Raw genomic sequence first — 11,967 nt, 5'->3', positions numbered from 1 at the left:
ATAAATGATGACTTACAATTTGGATCCCTATTGAATTCTAGAAGGGCATCTGAAATTCCATATAACCTGTACCATTCAATCTAGGTTATTACAACATCAGAAAAAGGGAACCTTAAAGAACAACAGACTTTTCAAAATATCTGTAAACTCCCAGTAACCTGAGTTAACAGTATCAATGTAATAACCAAATGGATGAACTGCTTTGGATGAAATAAGAGCCAGCAGTTGGAGACTGGCTTTCGTCATTAAGTTTGGCTCAGGACTCAAAGTTCTTTAGTTTGGCTGAGAAGGAGAGTGTAGACCATGGGCAGCAAGGTGGGGCCTCATTATCAGGTCTGGATCCAAAACCTGCAGTTGGTCCCATCTCTGGAACAAGCTGAACCAAATCCCCAGATCAGAATACCCTAAACTTTCTGTCTGGAAATAACACAAGACAGGCTGTCCTTCCAGACTCAGCAGGAACGAACACAAAGTACCAGAAACACCCTTAAATTTCTCTGTTTTCTGAAATGTGATTCTCAGAACTTTAATCAGTATTCCTGGTTAATCTCTGATACAAAGTCGTTATTTCTGGATTTTTAACTGTATGAAACTGCACTGTTTCAATGGGGATAATTTTTCTTGTGTTCCAGTTTGTTGGAAAATCCTGGCACCAAATTAAGAAAGTTGATTCATATTTCCACAGTCTTCACAAAAACTCAAAATGGCCTCCATTGCAGGTTAGTCCAAGGCTATTGCTCAATGCATTTGTTTCTTCATCAAAAGTCAACCAAGCAGTGACGTATTCTTATTGTTGATCTTTCACTTTGTGGTCTTGAATCATAACATTGAAGATATAAGTTTGTCTTTATAGTGACTCCAGGAATTAACCATGACCTGATAGTTTTATATTGTTTGTTCTTCCCTTTTCAGGCACTGTGATGAGTCGAAGCATACCAGTTGAAGTTGATGAATCTGCATTCTGGTCCCCATTTCCAGAACATTCACTAGAAGAGGCTTTGAAACCTTCTGTTGAAAATATGGAGAATTTGGTACCTTTAGGACCATATCCAACTCAAATGTCTCAAAATTCCTTGGCTGATCAGTCACATTTATGTAAATCCTCAGAGCTTGCAAACTATCATCAGCCTGAACCACACAACGAAGCGATGGAGGATTATGACAGCAGTCTTTGGGTAAGATATCAGGATTCTGGAAAAGATGTGCCTTCCTGTGCTTCCACTGAATCAGAGGCTGGGATGCTCCCACCTCAGTCTCATCTTTTAGCTATGGAGAAAACAAATAAGCTATTGAGATCTCAGCTTTCAACTGATTCTCCTGACACTGGACATGACTCTAGTAAATCAAACAAAAGTTTTTCTGATGTTTCACAGAATTCACTTGATGACAAAAGCCAAGAGAATTTACAGTCACATCAGCCATCAAATAACAGAGCACCATTCGACCTGCCAACTGTAGACACCGGATATGATTCTCAGCTTTGGGATGTCATGGGCATCAGGCAGTTAGAACCTCCGTTACCACTTACATCTGTGTTTAACCCCCAGGACCTTCCAGGACCATTAATATCCAGAGAGTTTCTTAGAATTGAACCTCAGCAGTATCCTGTATACCAACAAATGCAGCACCATAATGTTTCTCCACAAGCTCACTGGAACCTCAGATACCATTGTCCAGTTGATCCACACCACCAAAATCCATGTAAGTTAATGTAATTGACCAGCATTTAATATGCTTTTCTATGGTATCGCCCTCTTAGCTCCAAACTATATTTTAATAAGTTGGTATTCCTACTATACTTCTTTCACAGGATGCATCTATTGTTTTCTAATACCTTTTACCAACCCCTTTATCTTCCTAAATGTTAGCATGATGTCAGTGAATTCGCTAAGGCAGAACCTTCAATTCAAACAAATCAGTGCTAGGCCTCAAAGTTCACTCATCAGAACACAGCTGGTGCTACTGCAGAGAAGTTATTCTTTCCCAGTCATGCATTTTGTGTTCCAACTGCCTTGCTGCTGTTTTATTTTCTGGTCATTTCTCTCCTCCTTGCATCACTTAATTTTCTGGAGAAGAGCTAAATTCGTAATATCCCCTTGCTTCTTCCCTCTGTCCCTCCCTACCTCCTCCACACACACACATTGTGTGCAGCTGTACACTAACAGAACGGGTACCGTTTGTTTTAAAATGTGAACTAGGGGAAGATCCCCACAGAGAAATCAAAGCAATATTTCAATCACATCCAAAGGACAAACATCAAATGGTTGGAATGGATTTGGTCAGGACCAAGAAGCTGGCAACTGTGGTCCTCCTGTTACATGCACAGTGCAGCATAAATCACCTCCTGACCGCTTTCTAAATTTCAAATGATTATTGGGCAATCACAGCCCACAATAAGGCTTTGCACTTACTGCATTCTATTATGTATTTTCTAGACAATAACAATATAGTGTATTGTGTTCACAGGCTGTAATCTAGCCCTGAGCACCTGCTATCTGCCATTCATGAAAGAACAGTAAAACTGCTTTTGATGTCAAAGAAATCCTCTCAGCAAAGCTATTCGCCCAAGGACTGTTACTTTACATATTCATTATATGATGCACTTGATGTCAGAAACCATGGATACGTGATTCCACTGTGTTTGTGATAAGTAATGTTTCTTCTTTGAATGGTGGTCCCGATGTGTATTCCACATATGGTATACGCATGTGCACAAATCCAGAATTTTTTGCAGGCAGTGTCCATTGGCCCACACATGTGCCATAGATTCCTCATGTTCCAAATTGGGGTTATAAAAGGTGGTGCAGGCTGACACTTCTCCAGCTCTGTCTTGTTGCCGTGTGACTTCAGTTGGAAGTTTTGGTGTCCTCGGTTCCTTTTTTACTGTAACATTGCTGTAAGATATCTTATATAGTTAGTTTTAGTAGTTGTAGTAGTTCTTATAGTATAGTATACATAGTATAGTTAGATTGTGTTTTTCCCCACTTTCTTCCCTTCCCCTTCCCCCCCCCCGGGGGACTTCTCCCCCCAAGAAGTCTGGGGTTACACCCTGGGTCCTGAAGTTCAAAGACTGTGTTTCCTGCCCTCACTCCTTTTCAGCGAGCAACAAACATCAGTGTTACTTCTACTGCCTGGGGGAGGCTCATATTTCTGCCAAGTGCAGCATCTGCTGCTCTTTTCCCCCAGAACTTGTGAGGGTCTGGACCCGAGACTCAAAAAGCATTTTTCACAAAGAAGGCAATGAAGCCCCAATCAGATACAAGCCAGGGGCAACCCCCCACTATACATCAGTCTTATCAAGAGGGCAGCACCCCTCTGAGCATGAGCTCGGGAACAGAGGCTAAGACTGTTAAGCCTAAGGAGAAGGGCTCAGAGGAGAGCAAATGGCACTCCAATAAAACTGTCTCAAAGAGAAAAGATCCCTCCCCAACCCCAACAAAGTCAGGAGAGCCAGTGCACGTAGGTGCTAAGGATTTAGGCCCCAGTAAATCTTTTTGACAGGAGAAGGAGGTACACAAAGGTACAGATTCCAACATCTGCTCTGATGGTGGAGGGTCAGGATAAAGAGTTCCTGGTGCTCCCATCCACTTCTAGAGCTGATGCAGTACCGGTAGCAACATGGCCATGGAGGGAGCCAACCACCACAGTAACCAGGGAGACTCCGGTTCCAATGACTCCACCAATGGGCAATCAGAGACTTACATCTCCCCAGAGAACATCTTTGCTATTCCCTATCCGCATTCACCCCTTCCTTCAGGACCATCTCTATTCCAGGACACCAGAGGAAGATGAATTCTGGTGAGGCAGAGTTGTTCTCCCATCCCACCTTGAGGCACGACCATCAGTACTGTCGGTTCCACTGGAGATAAGGGATCCAGCTTCCTCTTCTGATGATTCTGAGGCCCCGCAGGAGTCTCTGCTGCATCAGGCAGAGGTAGCACGAGACAAGAGTCCCAGAAGACTGGGGTTCTGGGGTATCCTTATGCCATGGGGTCCTCTTCTGCCAGTTGATCCATCTTACTGTTAATATTGGAGACAGCGAAAATCCTACCCTAGATACCAAGAATCGGTGCAGGAGTCCTATTTGTCATTGCCCAGACACCTGCAACCGGTCCTGCCAGAATATTCGAAAGGGAAAGATGAGCCAGATCCAACAATTCCAGGAGCAATCTTGTCATCTTCACTGGAAAGGGGGTTACTCCATCTCCTCCAGACAACTTTAAACAATACCACAAGCTCATGCACAGGGTGGTTCTAGAGCTACAGATTCAGCTTGAGGAAGTCCAGGAGCCTCAGCTCAGTTTACTAGACATTCTGCAGCCAGTCAAGTTGTCCTCCCCATCAACAAGGCCATCATGGACCCAGTAAAAGAAGTTTGGCACACTCCTGCTTCTTGTGCTCTTACCCCTAAGAGGGCCAAGAAGTATTGCCTTGTTCCACCCAAAGGGGGAGAGTTTTTGTCCTCTCATCTACCACTTAACTCTTTGGTGGTGCAGTTGTCTATAAAGCAGTCCAAACAACAGCACCCAAAGGCTATTCCCTCTGATAATTGTTATGAGGAGATACTTGTGGTTACAATCCCCAGATTTCCCTAGAGAGCTGCAGAGTACCATCCAAGATCTGTCCTCAGGAGCCACCACACAAGAGACAGGAGGTTTATAGACCCAAGAACCCAGCCTCTGCAACATCCACTGCCACATCACACTCTAACCGCCAAGCGAAGAGCTTCTTTTGATGGGACTCATTCCCCTCCTCTGGTATTCGGAGGCCAGCTTACCCAATTTGCCAAAAACTGGAGATCCCTAACTACAGACAAATAGGTATTAGAAACTATTTGTGGTGGCTATCTAATCGAGTTTCTGGTACCTCGTACATACAAACACTTTTCCCAGTTCCTGTTCAGGGACCACTCTCATGAGGATATTCTATTCTAGAACTCCCTTCTCTTCAAGGAAGCCATAGAAAAGGTTCCAACTCAAAATCAAGGGAAGGGATTCTATTCCCCTTACTTCTTCATCCCCAAGAAGAATGGAGGATGGAGACCGATTCTCAATTGGAAGCAGTCTGAATGGGCTCATTTGAAAACTAAAATTCTGCACAAAATCCTTGGCACCAATAATTCCCTCATTAGAAAAGGACACCTGGGTCATGGCTGCATATTTTCACACAGACATCCATCTAGCCCATAGGAGGTTCCTCAGGTTCCTCTCCGATGCAGAGCATTACCAATTCAGAGTCCTCCCCTTTGGTCTAGCTACAGCTCCCAGGATCTTTACAAAGCTTTTTTCAGTAGTGGATGAGAAGAGAGGAATTTACAGTCTTGCCTTGCCTCGACCACTGACTTCTGATGGGCAGTTCCTATGAGGAAATCCAGTGGCAACCAGTATTATACTCAGCCTTCTGCCTTCTCTGGGTGTCTGTGTCAATCACAAAAAATCCACATTGACCCCCATAAGATTCATAAACTTTATAGGGGTGACATTAGACTCAACTACACCAAGAGCTTAGCTATCTCTCAAAGGGTTCAGGGTATGCACGATTTCATACATCAGGTCACTATCAGACCCAGGATTTCAGACAGAACTTGCCTTTTCCTCCTTGGTCACTTGGTATCATCCACACATGTGACACTGTTCACCAGGCTTCATCTTTGCTGCCTACAAGCATGGCTTCTCTCCATATACTCACCAGAGAAGGACAACATAAACGGCAAAGTGACACTTCCACCGAAAGTTTTAGACACTCCTGTCTAGTGGACAAAACCAGAGATAGTTCAGATGGAGGCAACTACTGTTACTGACGCCTCCCTCTTGGGCTGGGATGCTCACATGGGTGACCATATGGCACAAGACATCTAGCCTCTAGAGGAGTCCAGAATGCATATCAATTTACTAGAACTCCAGATAGTCTGTCGAGCCTGTGACATCTTCCTCCCACTCATCCGATCCCGATGTCCAAAGAAGGTCAAAGTGACAATGGTATTTTATACAAACAAGCCTGGAGGAATGAGATCTCTCCCTCCGTGCATAGAGGCAAATCACCCTCTGGAATTGGTGCATCAGCCGTGGCATAACCCTATCAGCAGCATATTTACCAGAGGTGCAAAACTCCCTAGTGCAGTGGTTCTCAACCAGGGGTACATGTACCCCTGGGGTACTCCAAGATCTTCCAGGGAGTACTCAACTCATTTAGACAGTGTTTCTCAACCTGGAGGTTGCAGGAGGGTCGAGGGATGGGTTTAGGGGGTGTCGCAAATGCCAGCATTAAGGAGTGGCAAGCAGGGTAATTGCCCGGGGTAACACACCACAGGGAGCTCAGTGAGGCTAAGTTACATGCTTCAGCCCTGCTGCCTGGGTTCGGGCTTCAGACAAGGTTCATGAGTGAAAAACAGGCTCAAATATACTTGTCAGCAATTTTTCAGTAATAGTGAGCTGTGACACTTCTGTATTTTTATGTCTGATTTTGTAAGCAAATAGTTTTTAAGTGGGGTGAAACTTGGGGTACACAAGACAAATTAGACCCCTGAAAGGGGTACAGTATTCTGGAAAGGTTGAGAGCCACTGCCCTAGCGGACTGCCTGAGAAAACATATTTCTGCAAATCACAAATGGAAGAGTCATAATTCAGTTCTCAATGACGTCTTGCCCAATGGGAAATGCCAACCTGTGACCTTTTTGCCTCGCGGTAGAATAGGAAAATTCCTTGGTACTATTCAGAGCAGCCCTGGGCAAGAACTTAATGGGAGATACCCTACTGGTGCTATGGAAGAATCACCTGGTATATGCCTTCCTTCCCATCCCATTGGTACCACAAGATCTGCTGAAGCTCTCAGTTCACCCACCCATGAACATCCCCACATTGCCCCACCTTCTAACACAGCACATGGGCAGGTTCACTGCCTCAATCTGGGACTGCTGCGTCTCAGGGCCTGGTACTTGGATGGGCATCAGAAAGAGATCACTTGTTCTAAAAGGGTGCAATCCAGGCTTAACCAAGGTAGAAAAGATTCTACAAGATGCTGTTACTTAGCAAAATAGAAGTTTCTCTCCTCTTGGGCTCACCAATGCAACTTGTCTCCAGAATCTGCTGGTATCCCTGCTATCTTAGAGCATCTACTTACCCTTGAGTCTTCGGGTCTCATGCTCAGTTCCTTGCGAGTGCATTTAGCAGCGATCAGTACTTTCTGGTGGATAACCATACAATATTTACTCATCTTGTTACAACTAGATTTCTGATGGGGAGTCTCAGATCCTTTCCACCATTGGTGAAGTTCGTACCTCAATTTTATTTTATCATCACTCACCAATCCCCCTTTTAAGCCTCCAGCCACATGCATCTGTCTGTGAAGGGGTCATTTCTACTAGCCATAATGTCAGCCAGAATAGTCAGACTCACCATATGCTACCTTCTGTAAAGAAAAGGTCTTGTTATGACCCCACCCTAGATTCATTCCTAAATTAGTTTCTGAGTTTTATATAAGTCAGGTAATCCATTTACCAGTTTTTTCCCCAAAAAAACTGCATACCTCAGATGAAGAGAGATGGATGCATTCTCTAGACATCTGAAGGGCTTTGACCTTTTATCTGCAAGTAACGAAGGATGTTAAGAGAGACACCTAAGCTATTTGTTTCCATATCAGAGGTCAAGGGATCAAGCTATATTGACACAGAGATTTTCAAAATGGATCTTTGGTTGTATTACCCTTTGATACTATCACATTCCGGGGTGCAATCCAGACCAGTGGGGAGTTGTCACCATTTGCCCTGCAGCTTTGGTGCCTCACAATGCTTTGCTGTTGTAGCTCCCAAGTGGGCCACTCACAAACAGGCAAACATAGCTGTGTATAGCTACCGCCCTCGCCCAGAAGCTCTGATCCCAGCGCCCTATCAACAACACACCAGCCATTCTCCGGCTTCCAGGAGCCTTGGTTACTACCTGCAGGGTGACCCCAACACACTGCCAGCCCACAAATTTCCCCAAAACATATGTTCTGCGCTGTCCAGCCCTCTACTGGACAGTGCAGATATTAAAGTTCTGTTGCCCCTGTAAGGGGTCAATATACAACAGTTTGCTACTTTAATTGGAGTTACCAAAACAATTCAGTTTAATCAAAACTAATCCAATGCTGTGTTTAAAGAATAAAACAAGTAAATCTAACTACAAATAGAGAGATTTTAAGTGAGTACAAGTCAGAAATGGTTACAAGAGAAATAAAGATAAAACACTTTCTAGTAACTAAAATGTAACAAACCAGATTTAGTTCAAGGTAAAATCCTTATCACATAGTCCCAGCAACAGGGCTGACCAAATTCTCAGATCAGAACCCCTCCCAAAGTCCAAAGGCTGGTTCCTTTGTCATTTTAGGTGAAAGGGAGATAGGGAGAGAAAGAGAGAGAATTTCTGGGGTGTTTTTGTCTCTGACTTTTATAGTCCAGTCACCCTTTGAAATGCATTTTCCTGAGGGTTACCCCTAGATAAATTTCCTTCCTTCTGTGGGGATGGAGACATGGATTCTTGTGGTGAAAGAAGTTCCACAGTATTGCTTGCTAAAATATGGGTCGATCTGTTCCTGCCCCGCTTCACTGCCAGAGAATGGCCACTTGACCAGTGATTGCCAATCAGCTATGATGACATCTGGCTAGAGGCATTAGCTTGTCCTTTGTCTCTGAAAAACAGGGTTACCCCCTCCCCAAACTTGTCTGATAAACACATCTCAGTCATAATTTTAGCTTATGTTCATAAGTTCACATATTACATTGCTACACATTTCACCATGATATTATTGACCAGTGAGTTGTTAGTTTTCAAATCATAGAATCATAGAATATCAGGTTTGGAAGGGACCTCAGGAGGTCATCTAGTCCAACTCCCTACTCAAAGCAGGACCAATCCTCAACTAAATCATCTGCCAGGGCTTTGTCAAGCCTGACCTTAAAAACCTCTAAGTAAGGAGATTCCACCACCTTTCTAGGTAACCCATTCCAGTGCTTCACCACCCTCCTAGTGAAAACGTTTTTCCTAATATCCAACCTAAACCTCCCCCACTGCAACTTGAGACCATTACTCCTTGTTCTGTCATCTGCTACCACTGAGAAGAGTCTATATCCATCCTCTTTGGAACCCCCTTGCAGGTAGTTGAAAGCAGCTATCAAATCCCCCTCATTCTTCTCTTCTTCAAACTAAATAATCCCAGTTCCCTCAGCCTCTCCTCATAAATCATGTGCTCCAGCCCCCTAATCATTTTTGTTGCCCTCCGCTGGACTCTTTCTAATTTTTCCACATCCTTCTTGTAGTGTGGGGCCCAAAACTGGACACAGTACTCCAGATGAGGCCTCACCAATGCCGAATAGAGGGGGGTGATCATGTCCCTCGATCTGCTGGCAATGCTCCTACTTATACAGCCCAAAATGCCATTAGCCTTCTTGGCAACAAGGGCACACTGTTGACTCATATCCAGCTTCTCGTCCACTGTAACCCCTAGGTCCTTTTCTGCAGAACTGCAGCCTAGCTACTTGGTCCCTAGTCTGTAGCAGTGCATGGGATTCTTCCATCCTAAGTGCAGGACTCTGCACTTGTCCTTGTTGAACCTAAGCAGATTTCTTTTGGCCCAATCCTCTAATTTGTCTAGGTCCCTCTGTATCCGATCCCTACCCTCCAGCGTATCTACCGCTCCTCCCAGTTTAGTGTCATCTGTGAACTTGCTGAGGGTACAATCCATGCCATCCTCCAGATCATTAATGAAGATATTGAACAAAACCGGCCCCAGGACCGACCCTTGGGGCACTCTGCTTGATACCGGCTGCCAGCTAGACATGGAGCCATTGATCACTACCCGTTGAGCCTGATGATCTAGCCAGCTTTCTATCCACCTTATAGTCCATTCATCTAGCCCATACTTCTTTAACTTGCTGGCAAGAATACTGTGGGAGACCGTATCAAAAGCTTGCTAAAGTCAAGGAATAACACGTCCACTGCTTTCCCCTCATCCACAGAGCCAGTTATCTCATCATAGAAGGCAATTAGGCTAGTCAGGCATGACTTGCCCTTGGTGAATCCATGCTGACTGTTCCTGATCACTTTCCTCTCCTCGAAGTGCTTCAAAATTGATTCCTTGAGGACCTGCTCCATGATTTTTCTAGGGACTGAGGTGAGGCTGACTGGCCTGTAGTTCCCCGGATCCTCCTTCTTCCCTTTTTTAAAGATGGGCACTACATTAGCCTTTTTCCAGTTATCCGGGACCTCCCCCAATCGCCATGAGTTTTCAAAGATAATGGCCAATGGTTCTGCAATCACATCCGCCAACTCCTTTAGCACCCTCGGATGCATTGCATCCGGCCCCATGGACTTGTGCTCGTCCAGCTTTTCTAAATAGTCCTGAACCACTTCTTTCTCCACAGAGGGCTCGTCACCTCCTCCCCATACTGTGCTGCCCAGTGCAGTAGTCTGGGAGCTGACCTTGTTTGTGAAGACAGAGGCAAAAAAAGCATTGAGTACCTTAGCTTTTTCCACATCCTCTGTCACTAGGTTGCCTCCCCCATTCAGTAAGGGGCCCACACTTTCCCTGACCTCCTTCTTGTTGCTAACATACATGTAGAAACCCTTCTTGTTACTCTTAACATACCTTGCTAGCTGCAACTCCAAGTGTGATTTGACCTTCCTGATTTCACTCCTGCATGCCTGAGTAATATTTTTATACTCCTCCCTGGTCATTTGTTCAATCTTCCACTTCTTGTAAACTTCTTTTTTGTGTTTAAGATCAGCAAGGATTTCACTGTTTAGCCAAGCTGGTCGCCTGCCATAATTTACTATTCTTTCTACACATCGGGATGGTTTGTTCCTGCAACCTCAATAAGCATTCTTTAAAATACAAATGATACCTTACACAGCATATTTTATACAAAGATTATTACAATAGTGTGCAGGGTGTGAATACACCTATGCACTGAGTCACAGTTACCAACTAGCTCATATTCCCCCTCCGGGGGGGGGGGGGGGTTCATTCCACTAGAGAGTAAGCTACTTCAGCTGCATAACTGAGAGATGTACCTCTCCTAGAGATATGTAGGGCAGCTATTTGGAACTCTCTTCATACCTTTATGAGACATTACACTCTGATCCAGTCGTCAACTGTGGATACAGCTGTGGGGACAGCAGTACTACAGTTAGTTATCACTTCTGGATCCTTGCACCAACCTGCAGTCTGACTACTGATTGTTAATCTCCCACATGTGGAATACACAGAGGGACAATCACTTGAAGAAGAAATAGAGGTTACTTACCTGTAACTGGAGGTTCTTCGAGATGTGTGGTCCCTATCTATATTCCACTACCTGCCCTCTGTCCCCTCTGCTGCGGACTGTTTTAACTGAGGTATGAATGGGAAACTGGAGAGGCGTCGGCCCTCACCATCTTTTATGCCCTCAGTTCAGAGGACAAGGTGAGCAGTGGCACACATGCAGGCCAAAGGACACCGCTTGCAAAAAAAAAAAAAAAAAAAGTCTGGATACAGGTACATGCGTGTGTCCCACATGTGGAATATCCAGATAGGGATCACACCCCTCGAAGAACCTCCAGTTACAGGTAAGTAACCTCTATTTCTTCTTCAAGGGATTGTCCCTCTGTGTTACAAGTAAGTAACCTCCATTTATTATAGCATCAGGAGTATCCAAATGAAAGAAGTGAGACAGTGTTGTCTTAAAATCCTTTAAGCCAGCCCAATCCCTCACACAGCAGTGCCTGTCCCCCTAGAGCTGGCTACAAGCAACATCCCCCAAAACATGTTTACTTTCATTTTGCATTCCCCCAGGCTTTTTCAAACCATACCCAGCAGTGACACAGCTAATTGGGCGGCGGGGCGGGGGGAGACCCACTGTGGTACAAATAAATAGAATGTTGCCAACTCTCATAATTATCAGAAATCTTGCAATAACTGGTTTTTTTTAAGTGTCTAGCCCTCGTGGCTGAAAAT

The 11,967-nt window shown here is 44.6% G+C and overlaps 1 protein-coding gene across 1 annotated transcript in view; it reads left to right on the top strand.

Annotated features, from left to right (window-relative positions):
* Positions 1 to 703: 703 nt before the first annotated feature.
* The window catches only part of TRAF3IP2 (TRAF3 interacting protein 2), a 28,638-nt gene continuing 17,374 nt past the window's right edge, over positions 704 to 11,967 (top strand). Inside the window, exons 1-2 of the mRNA XM_065401922.1 lie at positions 704 to 719; positions 913 to 1,701. Of these exons, the coding sequence (XP_065257994.1) occupies positions 704 to 719; positions 913 to 1,701 (805 nt within the window). The remainder of the gene's footprint in view (positions 720 to 912; positions 1,702 to 11,967) is intronic.

The sequence above is a fragment of the Emys orbicularis genome, chromosome 3, assembly GCF_028017835.1.
Source record: "Emys orbicularis isolate rEmyOrb1 chromosome 3, rEmyOrb1.hap1, whole genome shotgun sequence".
NCBI classification, from domain to species: domain Eukaryota; kingdom Metazoa; phylum Chordata; order Testudines; family Emydidae; genus Emys; species Emys orbicularis.
The sequence above is the reverse complement of the archived record's forward strand: the minus strand, read 5'-3'. Positions and strand labels throughout refer to the sequence as shown.